The 22,536-nt window shown below is 34.2% G+C and overlaps 1 protein-coding gene across 1 annotated transcript in view; it reads right to left on the bottom strand.

The window, feature by feature from the left end:
* ASCC3 (activating signal cointegrator 1 complex subunit 3) overlaps positions 1-22,536 on the bottom strand; it is a 332,522-nt gene that overhangs the window by 55,660 nt on the left and 254,326 nt on the right. Inside the window, exons 35-36 of the mRNA XM_039218367.1 lie at positions 15,514-15,625; positions 15,183-15,317 (exon numbers count right to left, since the gene is read on the bottom strand). Coding sequence (XP_039074298.1) covers positions 15,183-15,317; positions 15,514-15,625 — 247 coding nt within the window. The remainder of the gene's footprint in view (positions 1-15,182; positions 15,318-15,513; positions 15,626-22,536) is intronic.

The following is a 22,536-nucleotide window of genomic DNA, read 5'->3' as shown; positions in this document are numbered from 1 at the left end:
TTAATCCTGTGATGATAAGAAGGGCAGGTATGATTGCACATTTTTTAATGAGTAGGGAAACTGAGGTTACAGATCAAATGACCTGTCACTTAACACAAAGAGGTTAAAATGGTCATGCTGAGATTTGAACCCATGTTTCCTAAATGCAAACACCATATTCATTTCACCACACTATGGCCCCTTAGTCTATTAATGGCCTCTGCCCACATTTATAGATCTTTCCCCACCTCCTCAGTTTCAACTGATGACTTTAGCTTCTTAGTTTATATATAAAATAAAAAAAAATTAAAGCAAGAGTAAATTAAATTAAAATTAAAGTGTAAGGGTAATTTCCTCATTATCCTACTACCTACCAACCTCCTTACATCGATACTCCAATACTCCATCTTTCCTCCCATTACAATGGATGAATTTGCTCTACTACTGAAGGCTAATTTTTCCACTTATATGTTGATTCCTATTTCCCTTTTGTTTTAAGGATCGAGCTCTTTCCTATAACATCATTCTTACCTTACTCTAGGATCATTTTTATCTGCATAAAAATAAGCTAGATCTTAAATTTAAAAAAGAATGGGCGATGCTTGGGTGACTCAGTCAGTTGAACATCCGACTCTTGATTTCAGCTCAGGTCATGATCCCAGGGTGGTGGGATGAAGCCATGTGTTGGGTGGAGCCTGCGTGAGATTCACTCTCTTTCTCTCCCTCTACCCCATTTACACTGTCTCTAAAATAAATTAAAAAGAAGAAAAAAAGAAATTGATTTTATGTCCCCCCTCCCCCCCAGCTCCAAGTAAGAATGAGCTAAAATTGCTGTCCCTACTTTCTTAAAACTCAGTCTCTCTTGAGTCCTTTGGAATAAAATATGGTGTTTGTCTCCTATCATTCTATTGAAATTACTCATTAAAGACATGTAAGATGATTTATCTATTTATTTATTTACTTTTTAATTTACACCCAAGTTAGCATACAGTGCAATGATAATTTTTGGAGTAAGTCATTAAAAGATCTAGGATCTTTATCTCACCAAGTTTAATGAACAGTCTCTTGTCCATTTCATATCAACAATCTTTTAAAATTAAAAACAATTTTTAAATGTTTATTTTTGAGAGAGAGACAGTGTGTGAGTGGGGGAAGGGCAGAGAGAGAATGAGAAATAGAATCTGAAGCAGGATCCAGGTTCTGAGTTGTCAGTACAGAGCCCGACGTGGGGCTGGAACACATGAACCATGAGATCATGGCTTCAGCCGAAGTCAGATGCTCAACTGACTGAGCCACTCAGGCTCCCCTCTGTATCAACAATCTTTAACTCAGTTAATCATCATCCCTTCTTGAGATACTTTTCCTCCGTTGGCTCCCAGGACTGTGCACTCTCCTGAAGTCTCTCTTTCCACTTGTCGTCCCTTGTTCTCAGTTGTCTTTGGTGACTCACCTTGTCCTCTTTCTCCCCAACCTCAACAAGCCAAGTTCCCAGATCTCAATCCTCACACCTTTTCTTCTTCTTCTTTTTTTTTAAACTTAATTCTAGTATAGTTAATACATAGTGTTATATTAGTTTTAGGTGTACAATATAGTGATACAACACTTCCATACATCCCCTGGTGCTCATCACAAATGTACTCCTTAATTTTCATCCCCCATTTCACCCATTCCCCCACCCACCTCCCTCTGGTAACCATTAGTTTGTTCTTAACAGTTAAGAGTCTGTTTGCTGGTTTGTCTCCCCCGCCCTTTGTTCATTTGTTTTGTTCCTTTAATTTCATATATGAGTGACATTATATGATTATCTGTCCTTCTCTAATTGACTTATTTCGCTTAGCATTATACTCTCTAGCTCACAGACTTTTTAATACTCATCCCACCCAGATATCAACCAACCCCATGACTGAGATTCTGAATACCATCCACACACCAGTTATCAGCACCCCCTCCCCCCCAAATAAACACAGACCTCACTTTTTACCTGTTTTTTTCCATCTTAGTAAATGATATTCTCTTCACCAAGTTGTTCAGGCCAAAAACTTAGCATCATCTTTATTTCCTCTATAATTAATCCATCAATTTCTGTTGGTTCTATTTTCAAAACATCCTGAGTCTAACTACTATTCATCATTTCCACTTCTCACCAAGCCATTTTCTCTCATCTTGACTTTCTGTAACAATCATTCCTCTGAACACTATAACAAAATCCAAGCTCTCTAGTAAGATCACAGATGACCTAGCCCTTGGGTACCATGCCCTCCCCAGTGCTTGTTCCACTTTATCCCCACTGGCTTTCCTGCTTTTCTTTGAGTGTGGCAAATAATTCCTGCTTCATGGCCTTTGCATATGCTATTCCTTCTGCCTAGAATTTCTTCCCCAAGACTTTCTCATGAATTGGTCCTTCATGTCACTCAATTCTCTGTTCAGATATTTCCTCAGAAAAGCTTTTCTTAACTGTCCTATCTAGACCAGCCTTCTCTAGTTACCTCTAGACACTTGTCTTACTTTTAATAAATCTCATTTAGATCCACTTTGTTATATTACATGTTTATTTACTTGTTTACTAACAAGCATGTTTACCACTAAGAATATAAGGTCTATGAGTACTGCAACTTCATTAACCTAGTCTGTTACTGTATTTTCCATGCCTGGAGCATAGTCTGTAAGTAATAAATACTATTACTAAATATAATAATAGCTTATGTTTACTGAATACTGTAAATGAGCAAAGTACTGTTCTATGTTTTACCTATATTAACTAATTTTCCAATAATTCCATGAGATGCCTACAGTGGTGTTATCATAAAAGTCATTATGAATCATTCTGTTCTTGGACTATTGGCCATTTCCTTTTAAATAGAAGGATTATAAAAAGAATTACTTAGAAGGATTAATGGACAAGGAACTGTCTTGTGAGAAAATAATCAGGAGATGTAATTCTTCATACACTAAATAATGGCTAATGTATGAGGACTGGTGGTGGCCTGATAACAACTAGTAAAGTGGGTAAACAATGTTTATACTTTATTAAGTATAAAGAAATATAGCCAGGAATAACAAATTATGGAAGAATAACAAATTATGGAAGAATAATTGTATTGTTTTCATTAAAAAACCCCTAAACATAGTATTATTTGTAAAACAAGATTCAATAAACCATGGAGATGGGTACATAAAATGACTTGTTTTTAAACACATATAAGATAAAAACAGAGAGTGAGGCAAACCATAAGAGACTCTTAAATACAGAGAACAAACTGAGGGTTGCTGGAGGGGAAGTAGGAAGGGATGGGTGGGTTAAATGGACAACTGGCATTAAGGAAGGCACTTTTTGGGATGAGCACTGGATGTCATATGTAGGAGATGAATCACTGGGTTCTACTCCTGAAGCCAAGATTGTACTTTATGTTAACTAACTTTAATTTAAATATGAATGAATGAATGAATGAATGAAAAGAATGAAAGAAAAGATATACTTTAATACACTTTACTACAGAAAATTTATAAAAGTTTTATCCCAAACTGTGTTAACACAGTTTTTAAAAATATATATATATTCTTAATCACATAGTGATTCTACTGTTGTTGTTGTTTTTTCCATTATTACATAATGGAAAAGCATGGCATATTAGTTAGTCTAAAAGGTCCAGCACTAAGGAGTAGGTTTATGATTATTTTTTTCCTTTTTAAAATTCCATATTGTTTCTAAAATAGCGTAATATTGTATACTTCAATTATACCAACTGGAGGCTGGAAAAAAATTAGGATGTTTAGTTTTTCTTTTGCTCTGTTATACAGAAGTGATGCTGAGGTACACTGAGTTGGCCTTAAGTATTGGAAATAATCATACTTATTTATCTACTTGGCAGCTCTGAGAATAAAAGGCAGGATGATGTATTTTTAGCTGAAACAATGTTTTGGCATTATTTGTATTTGGAAGATATTTAGGATAGGAACCAAGAACCTTTTGGAAGATTTCTTATCATTGATATTAATTGAGGAAAGAGATTGATTTCTGAACTGTTTCACCTACTGGACCAATAGGATCCTATAAAAATTTTAGAGTACTAAAATGTTATTGGGATAAAATTAGAAACATTTTGAGCAGAAACCAATTTCTGGCATATGAAAACTATATTTTAAAATATTTTATCCAATGTTAAAGTTTCCACTCATTTTCCACTTATTTTTAAAGTTTAAACAATGCTCTGTTTACTCATAGAATGAAATGACAAATGGTTAGAATTTAGGGAAGAGATTTTATTCCAGCAAGCTCATAATTTTCAATGCTATTTTTATTTCCCTAAAGTGATAGTATGTGTACTGGCAATTCTAAGTAGTTATGATGTTTGATATTACTAAGTTAAGCAGTTTTATTTACCAATAATAAACAAAATATTTTCAAAGCAAAATTAATGATGATCTCCTTTGCCAGATGATTTATGATAGGGTTCCCTTAAAAATAAACTACCTTGGAGTTTTATAAATATAACTTAATTTATATGACATCATCCAAGACTATACTTGTAATTTAAAATGTCTAAATGTAGATTCCCTTTGCAAATACATATATGGCTCCCATGACTTACATACCTTCTGCCCACAGGACAGGCTAGAAACTGACTTCTGGGAGAACAATGTCAGCAGTTCTGCTCTGAATGTCCTAAGTAGGACTAAACACTTTTCATGCATAGGCAAAGCCATATTAAGCAGCAACAGCCAAAGAGATATGAATTCAGCACAAACTTATCCTTTTGTTTTTATTGGGCTCTAGGACAAATCTCTTTAGAATATATGGGTCTGTTTTCTATTTCTTTGGTATTCTCCAAAATACACTGAGTATTGGACACAGCACTTAGCAAATCTTGACAAATGTTGACAAGTCAAAATATTTTTTTACAGATAGCTTAGGCTGAGAAGGCTAATGGAGTACCTTTTCAGGTACTTCAGGCTTTGTAAGTTTAAATAAAAGGGCAAAATGAGATATGAGAAGAAAAAGAAAAGTATAAAACAGCAAAATGGAAAAAAGACATTTAAAAGATTGCTGGGAGATATGAATTCTAATTTCAACTTTATCCTTTTCCTATTGAGAATTGAGTTTTTATATTATCTTTCCATACTGACTGTATCATCTTAGGCAAGATTGGGTCTTTGTTCTTCAAAAAATGAAAAAGTTAAACTAAGAGATAATGAAATATTAAACCTCTTCATATTTGATATCTAAAATAACTTCTCCTTTATTAAATTTTTTTAATGTTTATTTAATTTTGAGAGAGAGAGAGTCAGAGCATGAGTTGGGGAGAGGCAGAGAGACAGGGAGACACAGAATCTGAAGCAGGCTCCAGGTTCTGAGATATCAGCACAGAGCCCAATGCAGGGCTCAAACCCACAAAATGTGAGATCATAACCTGAAATGAAGTCAGACGCTTAACTGACTGAGCCAAGCAGGAGCCCCTAAAAACAATTTCTTAAATAACAACTCTACTTAATCATCAATGATGAGAATCCTAATACTTGCCAGCTGTCATTCTGTATGGCATTTTTGGAAGCCAAAAATAAAAACAAACAAACAAAAAAAAACTTAAAGCAGGACAAATTTCAGGTAGTGTCATAAATACGTTCTATACTCATCAGAACATAATGAGCTTAAAAATCTGAAGCATAACCTATTAAAATACAACAGATATATCTGAAAATGAGGTCTTTTCCCAGGAAAATGTTTCACTTTTCTCTGTGCTGAGGATAGCCTGTATGTACAGAAAGCTAGGAAGAAGCTGAGAAATAATGGAGAAGAGAGAAAGTCTCAAGGGAAAGAGACCAAGAGTAGAAAGATAACTTTTTTCAAGACATTTGCCATCTGTGCCTCTCTAAAAGATGCCAGGCAGCTCCCCAGCCTGAGGGTTAGGGAGGCTCTTCTCACAAACCCTGGAAGATATCCCATTAGGTTTCCCCACCAGGAAGATAAAGAGAAGCAGATGGGATCCTGCAATTGTCAGGAGGTTATTTGGAAATGGAAGGCCATGAGGTTGGTGGTGTTCACTGTTTCTCAGTTAACCTCTCCTTCCTTTCATTCTTCTCTAATGAACTCTTTAATTTTACATGTTGGGTCCCCTACTGATGCTATTCATATCTGGCTTGCCCTTTTCATTTATTTTGTCTTAAATTTCTTTTTAAAAAAATATTGCTTATTCTTTCAATCTTGTGTTTGAGAAAGATATATCTGCAATTTTCTGCTAAAAGATTTGTAGCTGTACCCAAACAGGACAAATTCAAACATTAAAAATGCTGTATTACTAAAAATGTTCTATATATAGGCAAAGAATCTGTATGCTTTTAAAGAAAGCAGTCCAGAGAACTGCCAAACCTGGAAATTTATTGATATATAAAAATCTTACTGCTGTGGTACTTTTCTAAATTTGGAATGGTTCTATTTTATATTAACACATGAAACCCACACTTTTAGTCAATATCCAAGGCTTTGTGAAAAAGTAAGAATTTTACAACTTTTCAGACTCTGTATCTGATATATAATCTCATGTTTCTCTGTGTCACAAGAACCATAACAACAACTGAGTATATCTTTTAAAAAAACTTACTGAAAATTGTAGAGATGAAATACATTTGGGGTATATTCTGCTTTCTTTCAAAGCTATTAATACTATAGCAAGCGTATTCGTAAATCTGTTTAAATGAATTTCCCCTAACTTTGAAATCTTTTCATTTCTATTATGGTTTTAAAACAGGCTACCTTCTGAAAGTCCCCTGCACACAGCAAATCATAATCCTTGTTTGCCACGACGATAGGCATTTTCTACTCTAGGCTTGGGCTTTCGGTGCCAACATCATTAAGAGATTCCTTATTTTTTAAATGTCCTTTTCCCTCTGGATTTTCACTTATATCTAATTAGACTACTTACTCCATGCCATGTAATCCCTGTTGCCAAAACTGCTAAATGCTTCAATAAGTAGGAGGAGGGCATCAATGGAGCAAGACAGATGTAATGTCACTGGTTAACAATAGAAGTGTGAAGCAGCTGCCTTAATTATGAAGCTTATTAATTCATGGTGTTAAAAAAAAAAACTTGGCAAGAGTGTTTACAAAATATCTAAACTTTCCAAATAGCATCATATCATTTAAAACTTAAAATATATGTTTTCAATAAGGGATACTGAAATAATTATTTTGTCACAGTAATTAACATCTGCATTTAACATCTATAATTCTAAGCTACAAGGCCACATACAATTTTAAATGGACCTTTTAAAAGTATATGCCCTTATATTTTAATGCTTTAAATTTTTTTACGAATTAAAAACATGGTAAGGATAAACTATGTCTAGGAGAAGTAAGGTATAGGGAAAGAGTTCTAAGGAGCTACTTTCTATAGAATCTGGAAAAACTTAACCTCATTAAACTTCAGTTTCATTATCTGTAAGTTAACATTTACCATGAAGCACTGTTTGATGACACAAATAATGTATATAAATGCCTGGCAAGTAGCAGGTGCTCAATAAAAGGCAGTATTATTTTTTAATGGGTATATTAGAAAGACAAAATTTAAATAAATGGTTTACTGTTATAGAATAAGACTAGTGAGAAGATATAGTCTCAGTACAATCTTTGGCCGCACACCTAGAATATCTAACTATCATTTAAAGATAATGACACCTAAAAAATGTAAACTTAGAAACACTTTAATTCCTAAGGAAGACAAGTGAGTTGAAACAAACATCTCAAAAGAAGTATTACTAAGGAAAACATTAGTGAAAGTGTACTTGCCTCTTCAGTGTTGACTGAAATAAAGGCTTATATATAACGGAATAATAACAATGGGAATTAGTATCTGAAAGTTTAACACGCTGCCATGTTTAAAAAAAACAAACTAACCTCCTCATAATATTCTGAAGAATAAAAATACTCCAAGTATCTAGTGGACCAAGAGAAAACTCATGTAAATGCCACACAGGTCTGATCCTGATCCCTGCCTCCTCTGGTCTGTAAAGGAATGATCATCATCTATCTCACCAAATATGATAGGCACAATTCCATCTTCTCTTTTAGCTCTTTAGTAGTTTTATCATTAATAAATTCATTCTGCCCTTTTGAATCTATTACATATATATTATTGAATCTTTTATATAATACATATATGTGTATATATATAAATTTAAGTAATACATTCTCTGAGTTTATTACTTGCAGGATCAGACCAAACTTCTAACTGAAAAAGTTACTGTATTAATGATCTAAAGAGGTCCTCTGTTCATACAGTTCAAGATTTTAATTTCACTTACATGGATTCAAAGCCTTTGCCTTTCTAAACTGAAATACCCTAATCACATATCTTCCATCTTTGAGTAGCTCACTTGGGTGCAGACTTTCTACATGATGTTTTTGTGATGTGGGACCAGGAAAAATATACATAGCAAATATCTTGCATAGGAATGATTAACATGAAGGAATATAAAATTCTATCCTGTTTTGTTTTTAGAGACTCTTTGACGATGAGCAACATTTTGCTCATTCTTAGAGTATCACACTGAGCTGATGACCAAGTATCTTTCATAGTTTATTACCATGGTCCATAGTTTATGTGTTAATATTCTCTCTCTCTCTCTCTCTCTCTGTCACACACACACACACACACACACACACACACACACACGTTTGTCAGTAATGTTCTATTTCCTGCCCTCATAAAGAGCCTCACACACTCACTCTAGGTACAAAATAAATATTTTTTTGAAAGAATCAATATATGGTCTGAGGATAGAAATACGACTGAATTTAATATGGACAATGAGGAGGTAACATATTAAGGATAAAATATAAAAAGTATGCATACTTCATTTTATGCTTAAGATATGTATTTGTTAAGACAATTTCATTTAGGGGCACCTAGGGTGGCTTAGTCGGTTAAGCGTCCGACTTTCACTTAGGTCATGATCTCGCGGTTCGTGGGTTCGAGCCCCGCGTCGGGCTCTGTGCTGACTGCCAGCTCAGAGCCTGGAGCCTGTTTCAGTCTGTGACTCCCTCTCTCTCTGACCCTCCCCTGCTCACGCTGTCTCTCTTTCTCTCTCTCCTAGAAATAAATAAAAAAATATTAAAAAAAAAAAGACAATTTCATTTAGCTTGGCTCTTTACTATTTGGGAGAGTTCAGTTTTCATTTTCAAACTCAGACATTTCCTGTTTCCTCCATTCTTTGGTCAAATGGGTGACTGTCACTATAATACCATTCTGCAAAATACCGGTCTGACCCCAACCATTGTATTGATAGAAGAAAAGAGCAAAAAGAATAGAATTCAGAAGACAGGGTATACATGAACTTAATGTACAAGTTTTTGTTTGTTTGTTTTGTTTTTTATCAAACCTGACAAACTTCTTCTACGAACACTGTGAGAGGGAAGTCTGTAGTGCCAAAAACACTGTGCAAGGAAGCATGTCATGAAATGGCCTGATTAAATGCTTTCTCTTTAAGTTTTGAAACAAAATACACTTTCTGGTAAATTATATATATATATATATATAATATAAATATAATATAAATATATATATACATATTTTTTAAACAGTTTATTGTCAAGTTGGTTTGTATATAACACCCCGTGCTCATCCCAACAAATGCCCTCCCTATGGCCATCACCCCCCTTCCCCTCTCTGGTAAATATTATAAAGGCAATAAAATTGTATCTCTACTTAAAAAGAAATTAAAAAAAGTTGATAGTGATATACAAAATGACTAGATAAAGAGTAGGAATTCCAATTCACTTAAGTAAAGGAAAAACAACTGTGGCTAACTACGAGGTTCCAAATACATACCTTCTCTAAAGGAAAAAAGGGCTAAAACAGTTATCAATTATCAGTCATGAATACATAAGATCAAGAGATCATCATTTGAAACTATGTTTGATGTTAAATGAAGAGAAATAATAAATTTATGTATCTTTAATGCCTAGTAAAATGAATCAATGTCTTAACATTCTTTTTTCCTTCTTTGGTTGGTTACTGTTTATTTTTTTTCCCTCTGTGCTAAGTATAATCAATCACACTGCAACATATTTAGAAAACCTCAAAGAAAGTCTTAATGAACACAATTTCTACACTACCATTAATACCAAGGTATTAATACCAAGGGAATAAAAACAAAAAACAATACCTAACATACAAGGAGAAAACTTCATTCACTGCCAAAATTAAATTTATGAAGTATTAAAATAATTTCAAAGTAATATTCAAGAGAATAGAAGTTTTTCAGTTGTGATCTCTGGACTACTAAAAATTCTTTTAAAAAATAATAAGTTAATTTTAAAAATTTAAAGATGACTGTAGAAACATCAATTACTATCTTTGTAAAAGGAGATGGTTTTTAATAACAAAAACAATGATAATAGGCCTTTGAAACACTAACAACACACGTATTGCTTTTCTCTGCCCTGTTGTGTTTATCATCCTGTTCTTTATAGCTCATGGCTGCTTTTTTCTCCTTGTTTCAAAACCACAAGGAGATTAATAGGCATTTTGGGAGGTGAGAGTCAAGATAATGAGGCTATATGAGTCATTTAGGAATCTTTAGTGTGGTAACAAAAAACCCCAAACAAATCCACTTTTCAGTGAAAGAATGTATTCTAGAAATTACACTGTAATTACTTCAAATACAATCTTGCTTTACTATTTAATGTTTTTTTCTTAGTTACACATTTGTTCTCCAGTGAACTGAGAGTAATTGCTAGATAAGAAATTAACAAAACAGTGGTACCTGCAGATCTCCTTGTCATTGTGAGTCCTATAGTTCTAATGTCTCAGTATCCTTATTCAAAAAGCAAACTCACTGAGATAATAGACACTTAGATGTTATCTAGCAGAGGCTAAGTTTGCTGGACTAAACACCACAGGATGAAGAGATTACATCATTGTTGCTGTGGAAATTATTAAGGGGTAAATACTATATACCAAACATTATGTATATAAATATACTGTTGAGTTTATCTTACTTTTATTCGCAGATGATTGGTTTTGTTTAGTTATCACAAGAGTTGATTTTATTCTAATGAAAATAAACTAGGAGATCAGGGTAACAGATTTTTAGGTAGTGTAATAGTGGAAAGAAATAGGCTGCTGAAAGGGTGTGGACAGACCTCTTATTCTGATCAATGCCTTTTCAGAGAAGACTGAAGAGGACAACAGTTTAATTCTCTTCTTACTGGGTATATTTTGCGGTCTTTTTTAGTGGGGGGAAAGGGAGTTACAGACTATAACAGGCATATGGTTTTCACAAACCATTACAAACAATGTTCATCCAGTCTTTTTTTTTTTTTTTTTTTTGAGGTCCTGGTAATATTTTATTTCTTGGTCAGGACAAAGGTTACAATGAGCATGTTCATTTTGTAGAAATTAGAGCTTTTATGATTTGTGTACTTTCTGTATGCATGTTATACATTAACCATTTTTTTTTTTTCGAGGATGTGGAGAAACGGGCACCCTCCTACACTGTTGGTGGGAATGTAAACTGGTACAGCCCCTCTGGAAAACAGTGTGGAGGTTCCTCAGGAAACTAATTTGACAGTCTTTTTTTTTTTTTAAGTTTATTTATTTATTTTGAGAGAGAGAGAGCAAGCAAGAGTGAGGGAAAGACTGGGGAAGAAGTGGAGGGAGAGGATCCCAAGTACGATCCAGGCTGAGATTGCTGCAGGGCTCGATCTCAGGATGGTGAGATTATGATCCGAGCTAAAATCAAGTCGGAAACTTCACTGACTGAGCCACCCAGGAGTCTTTTTTTTTTTTTTTCATGGATTAGAAGAACAAATATTATTATAATGTCTATACTACCAAAAGCAATCTATATATTTAATGCAACACCTATCAGAATGCCACCAGTGTTTTTTCACTGAGCTAGAACAAACAATCCCAAAGTATATATAGAACCACAAAAGACCCCAATAGCCAAAGCAATCTTGGAAAAGAAAGCAAACCCAGAGGTGTCACAATTCCGGACCTCGAGCTATATTACAAAGTTGTAGTCACCAAGACAGTATGGTACTAATACAAAAAACAGACATATAAATCAATGGAACAGAAGAGAAAACCCGGAAATGGACCCACAACTCTATGGTCAACTAATCTTCAACAAATTAGTAAAGAATACCAATGGGAAAAAGACAGTCTCCTCAACAAATGGTGCTGGGAAAACTGGACGGCAACATGCAGAAGAATGAAACTGGACCACTTTCTTACATCATACATAAAAACAAATTCAAAATGGTTGAAAGACCTAAAGGTACAACAGAAAACCATCAAAATTCTAGAGGGCAATATAGGAAGTAACCTCTTTGACTTCGGCTGCAGCAACTTTTTACTAGACATGTCTCCAGAGACCAGGGAAACAAAAGCAAAATGAACTACTGGGACTTCATCAAGATAAAAGGCTTCTGTACATCAAAGGAAACAATCAACAGAACTGAAAGGCAGCCTATGGAATGGGAGAAGATATTTGCAAATGATGTATCTAATAAAGGGTTAGTATCCAAAATGTGCATCCAGAGTTAACATGTATCCCCATCTCAGTATCTTCCACATCAGTGTGTGTGTGTGTGTGTGTGTGTGTGTGTGTGTGTATGTGTGACAAGAGAAGCAGCATAGGACAGTGGTTAAGAACCCACACTTGGTTGCTAGACTGCAAACTATTCACTTGCTGTGCAGCCAATGGGATATATTATCAATCTCAAATGAGTGGTTATTGTCAGGATTAAATGCATTTTTCAATGTAAAGAAATTCTAGGAATGTAAAGTTCCTAGAATACTGCTTGGCACATGAAAAGTGCTCAAAGGTGTTAGCTGTTATTACATGTGCTCGCAAGGTAGACATGTACTTTTTAAATATTAGATTAAGTAAATACAGCAAGGTAGGTAAATATGAAAGGAAAACTATATTCTTAAATCTAACAGATACTAGTTTAAGATGCTTGCCCAAATTAATTAACCATTATTTTACTGTCTTCCAGCCAGATAAATACTATTTTTATGAGTTCCAATTGGGAAATAATAAAAACTTCATTTTTAGGAATCTAAAAACAATTCTTATTTTTTTACTCTTCCTTAAAAAATGAATTTTTAATTTTATAAACTTTTTAAAGTTTATTTATTTATTTAGAGAGGGAGAGAGAGACAAAGAGAGTGAGCGGTGGGTAGGGGGCAGAGAGAGTATCCTCAGCAGGCTCTGTGCTGTCTGTGCAGAGCACAAAGAAGGGCATGAACTCATGAACTGTGAGGTCAAGACTTGAGCCAAAGTCAAGAGTCAGATGCTCAAGTGACTGAACTACCTATGTGTTCCTTAAAAAAATTTTTTTGATAGCTGCCTTATATACTTTCAATTCTCCACTTTTTTCTATAGAGCAAACAGCAGAAAACTGATGAATAGAGGATCCATCCATCTATCCAGTCTTAATAAGTTATTTTCTGACTCACTACAATATACTGGGCTTTATGCTGCACACAAAATCTACACACTAGTTTCTCAAAGAAAAAACACTGAAAAATTGGAAACTGTGAATGAGATATTGAAGCCTACTGAGAATGACAAGCAATAGGAGGTAAGAAAAAGCTAATAAGTGAACTATCTCAGAATCAATGAATGTATAAGAGAAGGACCTTAATTAAAGACATTATATAGTCCAATGGTTTTTAACTCTTTAAAACAACACCAATGTATGGGGCTCCTGGGTGGCTTAGTTGGTTAAGCGTCCAACTTTTGTTTAGGTCATGATCTCGCGGTTCGTGGGTTTGAGCCCCGCATCGGGCTCTGTGCTGACTGCCAGCTGGGAGCCTGGAGCCAATTTCACAGTCTTCATCTCCCTCTCTCTCTGACCCTCCCCTGCTCATGCTGTCTCTCTCTCTCTCTCCTAGAAATAAATAAAAAAATATTAAAAAAAAAAACAAACACCAATGTACTGGAGGGGTGAGATGACATATGGTATTCTTTTGTAATATATATCTTTTTTTTAAATGTTTATTAATTTCTGAAAGAGAGAGAGAGAGAGGGAGGGAGGGAGGGTGGGTGAGTGGAGGAGGGACAAAGAGAGGAGACACAGAATCAGAAGCAGTCTCCAGGCTCTGAGCTGCAGCACAGAGCCTGACATGGGGCTTTAACCCACAAATCACAAGATCATGACCTGAATCTCATGACCATGAGCTGAAGAAGGACGCTTAACCAACTGATCCACCCAGGTGCCCCAATTTTGTAACATATATCTTGACTATTGTGCTAACAAGGTTTTGTGGGAAATTATTATATTTAAACTCAACAAAGGCCAAAAAAAAAAATACATATATTGTATGCCAAAAGGAAGATGAAAAAAATACTTCTAATAGTAACTTTAACTTCAATATTAAATATAGTTTTCAGCTTCTTGGCTAAAAAGCAAAAATAAACACAGTATAGTTTCTTTTTAACCACATGATAAATCTAGTTGTATTTTTATTTTGCAAGGAAAAAGGGGAAAGAGTTGAACAGCTTTTCTGACATTAATTCTAAGAGATCTTAATCATGTGTTCTTATGTAAAGAAACCTCAGAAACATCATGGATTCAAGAAGAATGACTCAAAAGAAGCAATAAGAAAAGCTTTCAATTATAATTCACAGAAGTTATTTTGAAGGACAGGGTGATCACCTGGCTGCTAGCCTCGCGTATACCTATTATCCTGACTTAAATATTAATAGTGGCTCACTCCATTCTTAGAATTATCCAAGTTTGGGGCGCCTGGGTGGCTTAGTCGGTTAAGCATCCGACTTTCGCTTAGGTCATGATCTCGCGGTTTGTGGGTTCGAGCCCCGCGTCGGGCTCTGTGCTGACTGCCAGCTCAGAGCCTGGAGCCTGTTTCAGTCTGTGACTCCCTCTCTCTCTGACCCTCCCCTGCTCAAGCTGTCTCTCTCTCTCCTAGAAATAAAACATTAAAAAAAAAAAATTAAAAAAAAAAAAAGAAGTATCCAAGTTTGGGAAAGAAACTATGTGGGAAGCTTGGTCCAAATATGTTGCTCTGCAGTGATCCTATTTGACAGAGGAAAAGACTTCATAAACAGTTTCTGCCAAATTTTTAGAGGCACTGGATGGCAACCATTTAAGACCCAAATTAAAAGAGAAGGTATGAAATATATACGATATAATCTCTTTGTATTAAAAAGCAATGTAATAACGTTATGAAACTTACACTCAGAATTGAAAGCAATTCTTCAGTACCACATTCAGGTTTCAAACGCTCTTTGAACATTTTAACTGTTTGGTGCTTCAAATAGTAGTAAGAGGCAATTCGGCCATATGTCAGAGGTTCAATGCTCCTATTATCCTATTTCAAAAAGAAAGATAAAATGCCAAATAAAAAGTACAATAGAAGCACATACATTCATAAAATTAGTAGTTCTTACGGCAGGTTGCTATTGCAACACTTTTGTTAAAATTTTTGGTTATCATCAGAAACAAAAGCCCTACTGTTAAAAAGCTGGGCAATCTTTTCATTTGGAATGCACACAACTGAGTCATACCTCTCCAATTTCAATACAGTAGGAAAGTTCCAATTCAACCAGAGACTTCTCAACCAGACTGGACAGAAATTTATTCACGGAATCATGGCTTACATCACTCAAATTGTAGTAGCTAGAAAACAAGCAAGGTCATTATCACTTCAATTTCCCCTATTTCTCTTCTTTTTAGAATTTCAAAGAACAATTACATTTATAGCAAATCAAAGAAGTAAAACAACTGCAACTGCCAGTTTCATCTTACAGATCAAAATTTCCAGATCAATATTTCCTTTATAAGATTTGTTGACACCAATGAACAATGGTAGTAGTTAAAAATATGTAAGATAAGCAGATAAAATTCAGCACCACATTAAACGGATATTAACTTTCCAGAAACAGAAGCATATTATATATAAATATATAATTCCCTTTTATATATAAAAACCCATCTGCAATAACTTTATAAAACTCAGAGAACTATTGATTTGAGTAGTAGATGAATTCTTTTAGGAAATTTAGTCATTGATTGTTCTCCAAATGCTTAACGACTGCCTGTCACCCTAAATATGGGAAAAGACATCATGAAGCTAACAAGAAGGCATTTGAACTAAGCTTCTATAGACAAAAACCACACAGGTTCAGCTCTGTATATTTTCCAAGTAAAAAGCCTAAGGACATGCAATTCATCTGAATGCTCCTCCCTCTAACTACAAAAGGTTCTTGGCAAATTCCTAAGATCGCTAGGAATCTGTCCCTGGGAACAGATCCAAAGGGTGACAAAATGCCCCTACATCATGGCAGATCTCTAATTCTTGGTGGGTGAATTCTGTATCCTGGTCAGCACAGAGAATTATATCTCCTCTTTCCATCCAAATCAAGTAACAGGAGTGTAAAGTGGCCTCAGAACAGACTCCCATCTAAACAGACTGAAACCCCAGTACAAGGGTTGTACACTTGCATACAATTGGAAAGGGGATACTCATAGTCTGGGAAGAAAGTGTTAACAATCTCAAATGGGACAGTCCTGAAGGAAACCACAACTGATCAAATTTGGTGATTTTTTTTCTTTCTTCAAAGGGAAAGATTTGGAGTCAGTATACTGCAAAAATTTACTTAAAAATACATAGAGCAGGACTTAAATGATGGCAGGATATATTTTCAGTAGAAAGGGAAGATTGCACAAATGCACAGGTACAAGAATATGAGAGTCTCCACTAAGTAAGGATTAATAACAGACTCTTTATTTAGGAAAATCTGTAAATCATAATTATATGCTCAAGATTTTAATTTTCACAAAAGAGAAAAAGTTACTTTCAATCTTAGTCTGCAGAGAAATTACTGCCTTTCCTGGAAAAGTTCATGTCACAGACCAAAATAAAGCAATATTTATCAATGAACAGGTAAGTATTGAAACCAGTGCTGTTGGTAATTTAAACAAAATGTATAAACTTTTAAAAAATGTTTATTTACTTATTTTGAGAGAGAGCAAGAACATACACACGCATGCACGTGCAATGGGGGAAGGGCAGAGAGAGAAGGAGAGAGAGAGAATCCCAAGCAGGCTCCATGTGGTCAGTGCAGAGCCGGAGGCAAGGCTTGAACTCACAAACTATGAGATTATGACATGAACCAAGATATCAAGATATCAAGAGTTGGACGTTTAACCGACTGAAGCACTCATACGTCCCAAAATGTACAAATTTACCTAATGAGGCATGTAAAGTGAAAAACCAGCCTCAGAAACCATTAGTAAATACTCCTTTATCCTGGAAAATGACTAAAAGTAGTATTGGTTAGAATAATGTATTATTCATTAGAAGGTGAATAAAAACATTCTGGATATTCAAGGTCCCATAAAAGAGATCTCTAAAGTCATTCTAAATTACTAGTCATATTTATTGTCTTTCATTTTTTTTGCAACAAATGAAATTTATTAGCCAAAATTTTTACAACAGAAGTGCTTACTTTATAATTTCACATTCTTTTGGCTTGCTAAATACAAATTTTCAGCTAGGATTAATATATAGTTGATAAAATTTTCTAAATTGAAAAAAAAAGAACAGTGAAAATGTGTCTACGAACTGAATAAGTGTACAATTTCTAGAGCAAGAATCAAGCGATTCTTTATGCAATTAAAACCACAAAAGGAAGACATTATGAAAACAAAATTACCATGAAAAACAAAAGTTAAAATACCATTTTTGTCCAAAAATTTCCTAGGCCATTTGAAAATAGAAAGTCTCATGGATGCTGCTACTGATTACCATAAGCCATTCTCCTATAAATATAACTGGAATGACAACTGTACATTATTTTTGCTTTAATAAATAAATTTAGTACATTTACAAATAATATTTAAAACCATCTTTGAAAAAGACTTTCCTTCAAAAATTATAAATTCTTTTTAATAATTATTTTGGTTACTGTTTTATTTATTTACAAGATATATTTTGATGAGCTAATACCCTTTTTAATGTTTTCTAAGTCTATTGGGAAATTTTTAAGACTGATTTGTAGCTTTTATCCAGAAAAAGTACATTCAGGGTAAACATTTCTTAAACATTTAAAATAAGTTGCCAAAAGAAAACCAAACTAAAATCATGTCTCTGAGACTACAACAACTTATTGGATGATATTATTTATAATCTTATTTGATAAAAATAACACATTTTTGAGAATAACTTTAAAAACTCTCATTGATATTTTCTCTTAATATGGTTGTTTATTTCTAATGCATTCACCAACACTCTCACATGGACTTGCCTAAAAAATGCAAAATCTCAATTTAAGTAATTGAATTGACATTTAATTTACTCAGTATCAACGCTTTTATCCTTATGATATCTGACGATAATCTAGAATTTCAAAAAATTCTAAAATTGTTCTCTTCAAGTTTTATGGCACATGTAAATGATAACTACTTTTATTTATTTTTAGAAAGTAATAACTATTTCAAAAAATAGAAAGTGCTGGTTAAAATATTACATTCAAGAGTAGGAACATTTTAATCATTAAAAAATTGTCTTCTGGGGTGCATGGGTGGTTCAGTTAGTTAAGCGTCTGACTTTAGCCCAGGTCATGATCTCACAGTTTGTAGGTTCAAGCCCTTCATTGGGCTTTCTGCTGACAGCTCAGAGCCTGGAGCTTGCTTTGGATTCTGTGTCTCCCTCTGACTTTCTGCCTTTCCTCTGCTTGTGCTTTGTCTCTCTCAAAAATAAATAAATATTTTAAAAAATGAAAAACAGTTGTTTTCTATTCACCCAACACAAATACTAAAATGCCTATTTTTGTTGTTATATAACTTTATTGATTAAACTTATTCTTTGCTAATATTTGAACTAAGGTTACTTAAACCATTTAAAAATCCTCATAAAAGTAAGATTTGCTACATCTTAATTAGATATATAATTTAACAAGACACTGTAAAATAAACTAAATATAAATGAAATTATTGTTTAGGTCACATAAAATTTTAGGAGGTAATATATATTCTGACACTTTCCTGGGAATAAAGAATGGAGTTTATATTTACATGAACTTCATTAGCATTATATGGCCTTTGCTTCTACAGCATGAACTTTTTAGTCAATGGGTAATTTCTAGCCTAAATAATTATAAGCATTTAGCTTAAAACATTATATATCATTAATTTCAATAACCACTTTACTAACTTGAAAGAACAAGCAACAGCTGAGTAAAAACGTCTGTTTTCATGTTGTACTTTCCACAGTACAAAATTTATAATTTACTGATTATTAAAATAGAAATATTACACAACTGTTTAATTATAGATAAAGGATACAATGTAGTTTCATGCTCTCTGCATTGGATCATCAAGTCATTATCTTCTCTCTGCCATAAACAGACAGCCTACCTTTTGTCAGCATGCTATTTCATTTATTTCACAGAGAAACCCAGTTTCACAATAATTGACTTGTCAGAAGCTCTAATTTATGAGGCTGAGCTCTGTAAGATTTCTCTATATTGGACTCAACCTGCACACAAGCAGGGTTGAATATTTACAATGCTGTTAACAGGTGCTGAGTTGTTTAATGATTCTAATAGCCAGAAGCGTACTGAGAAAGCCAGCGGGATCACAATTACAGGCTGTTTGAACACAACAATTACTAGTCCCCTGGGAGGTGTGAGAGTCAAAGGCAGTTGGATACTGACAGCATCTAGCACATGGGCTAGACAAGCTAACTTCTATTAGCAGTCCATTGGGAAAAAGTCATAACAAACCTCTCCCTCTCATAAAAATTTACAAAGTTCATTAAATTTAAACAAACCCAAAGTAAGACAACTTAAAAAAATTATCTTTAAGAGCTCTTGTCAAAGGACAAACAGAAACAGCACACATGAAACCTCAAGTTATCTTTTTCCAACCTCAGTAAGGATGAAATTTTGCCATTTGAGAGTCAAAGAGATTTTATTGTAATCTAAAACACAGATAAAGTTACACCAAACAGTCTGGATTTAATGTGAACAGTGGCAGCCATTTCCTGTTTAGTTATTGTAAACCTGGCCAGAGATCTTGCTGGGAAATTTTTCATCAGTATTGAAATGCTGCTGCCATAACTGTCAGTACTGGGAAGTCATTTGTTATGGCACCATGTTTTTTTATGTTCCGATTATGCAGCAGTAATAATGACACAAATAATGAAAGTGGTTGCAGGGACAGCTGAAACTACCACAACATTTTTTTGTCCCAGAAATATTTAAAAGCGTTCTCAGGGGAAAACAGAGAGTAAAATTGAACATACAAATTGAATCCAGAACTCAATTTGGAATATATTATATTTCATGGTGCACCAGTACATATGTTTATTTACATTTGAACAAACTAATGTAATGTGTCTACATATATATTTATACATGTAAATATATATCTTTATGTGCATGTATTTGCATATACATACATATCACATGTACACACAAGACTATAAACATACAGAGAAGAATCCAGGAACAGTGGCAGAATCTGTTAACATAAGTTCCACTTTTGGTGGTGGTGTGGTGGGGGTTCTTTACAGTAGTAAGATTAAATGAAGTAGGTTGGGGAGTTGGGTCATATTTATTATCTATGTAGGACTATTTAAAACTTTTTTAATGTTTTATTTATTTGTGTGTGTGAGAGAGAGGCAGTGTGAGCAGGGGAGGGTCAGAGAGAGAGGGAGATACAGAATCTGAAACATGCTCCAGGCTCTGAGCTGTCAGAACAGAGCCCAACGCAGGGCTTGAACCCACGACCATGAGATCATGACCTGAGCAGAAGTCAGACACTTAACTGACTGAGCCACACAGGCGCCCCTATGTAGGACTATTGTCAAAGCAGTCTTTGTCTTGTCTATCTTAAATAAACCTCATTATCTCCTTAACATACACATGAATGTATACATCGCCTCTCCCACTCAACCAAAAGTTAAATCTCAGATTATGACACTGAATGATACAGAGTATTAAGGATAAATTAAAACTACACATAATATAAGCCCTTCATTTGAGACAATGATTTTACCCTTCTTAAAACTTTTAGCAGATTGGGGCTCCTGGGTGGCTCAGGTGGTTGAGTGTCTGACTCTTGGTTTCAGCTCAAGTCATGATATCAGTTTCATGAGTAGGAGCCCCGTGTCGGGCTCTGTGCTGGCAGCATGAAACCTGCCTGGGATTCTCTCTTTCTCTCTTTCCCCTACTTGTGCCATCTCTGTCTCTCTCAAAATAAATAAATAAACTTAAAAAAAAACTTTTAACATCTAAAAATAAGTACAAAAAATGTACCAATTTCCTAAACTCTTGTGCTTTTCTTTGCTTCCAGATTACAGAAAAGCTGAGTTTAGCACAGACAATAAAAAGATACAATCAAGAGCCAATCACAAAGAAAACTGTAGAACCTCACTATAGCAGACTAAATAAAATATATGAGTCATTAAAATTGATTTAGGCACATGTTTCCATTTTTATCCAGATGTAAAGGTATAGATATTAAAGTGGACAATTTTTTTTGTATCAAATGAACAAAAGTGTTATACATCCAAGATTTGTGTGGGATGGTTTTTATAAAGAACACATTTTCCAGCATAGCACTGGAAAGACACGTGGAAAAGGAGTATGGGTATTTGGGTTCTGGATCTGATAATGAGTCTGGTGATGGAGACTGTAGCCCCTGGAGCCAGAGCGCCTGAATTCCAGGGCTGCCTCTGCCACTCAGCAGCTGTGTAAGTAGGGATAATTGCTTAATCAATCTCCTTGTGCTTCAGCTTCTTCATCTATAAAATGGGGATGATAGCTAAATGAGTTAGGCTCTCAAAACAACATCTCAAAATATTTTGTAGATTCTCTACATATATAAATATTCCTTCGTATTGTGCTTTGACTAAAATTCATTGACTTTGTTTTATAATACTTTTATTTTTATATAGCTCTAGTCTATACCTTTACAGAAAAATTTCATCTTTCACTAGAAAAAGAGTAATTAAACCCCAAGCAGGTATACTGTCCTTGCCATCCTTTTTCTTGTTTATTTCTAATATTATTGTATTATTCACTTGGAATGTAGCCTTATGATCTGTATGTTTTGAAATATACTGAGTTGTTCTTTGTGGTCTAGTCCACAGTATATTTTTATCAATAAATTTTGATGAGTGTTTTGTGAGTAGGCATATTCTTTTTGGAGGAAGAGGTATGTATGTATGCATGTATATATAGATATATAATATATATATCCAAGAATACTGTTATTCAAATCCTCTATTTCACAAAATATTTTTTATCTGTTTGGTGTGATTTTCAAGAGATGTGTTACTCTCTCAAAATGACTGTAATTTAATTAACATCTTAAACTTCCATCAGCTTTTGCTCTCTGTATTTTGATGTTTTTATTTCTAAAATTTTATAAACTATTATAACTATTTAGTGATTGTGTTTGCTATCAATATGAAACATTCTTCTTTGTCCTTCTTAGTCTTTCTTTGCCTTGAATTTCATTTTGTCTGATTTTAATTCAACAACTGTTGCTTTCTCGTTGCTATTGTCCTTCATATCTTC

Source organism: Hyaena hyaena, unplaced genomic scaffold, assembly GCF_003009895.1.
Source record: "Hyaena hyaena isolate Hyena2069 unplaced genomic scaffold, ASM300989v1 scaffold_750, whole genome shotgun sequence".
NCBI classification, from domain to species: domain Eukaryota; kingdom Metazoa; phylum Chordata; class Mammalia; order Carnivora; family Hyaenidae; genus Hyaena; species Hyaena hyaena.
This window is presented reverse-complemented; position numbering and strand designations above follow the sequence as displayed.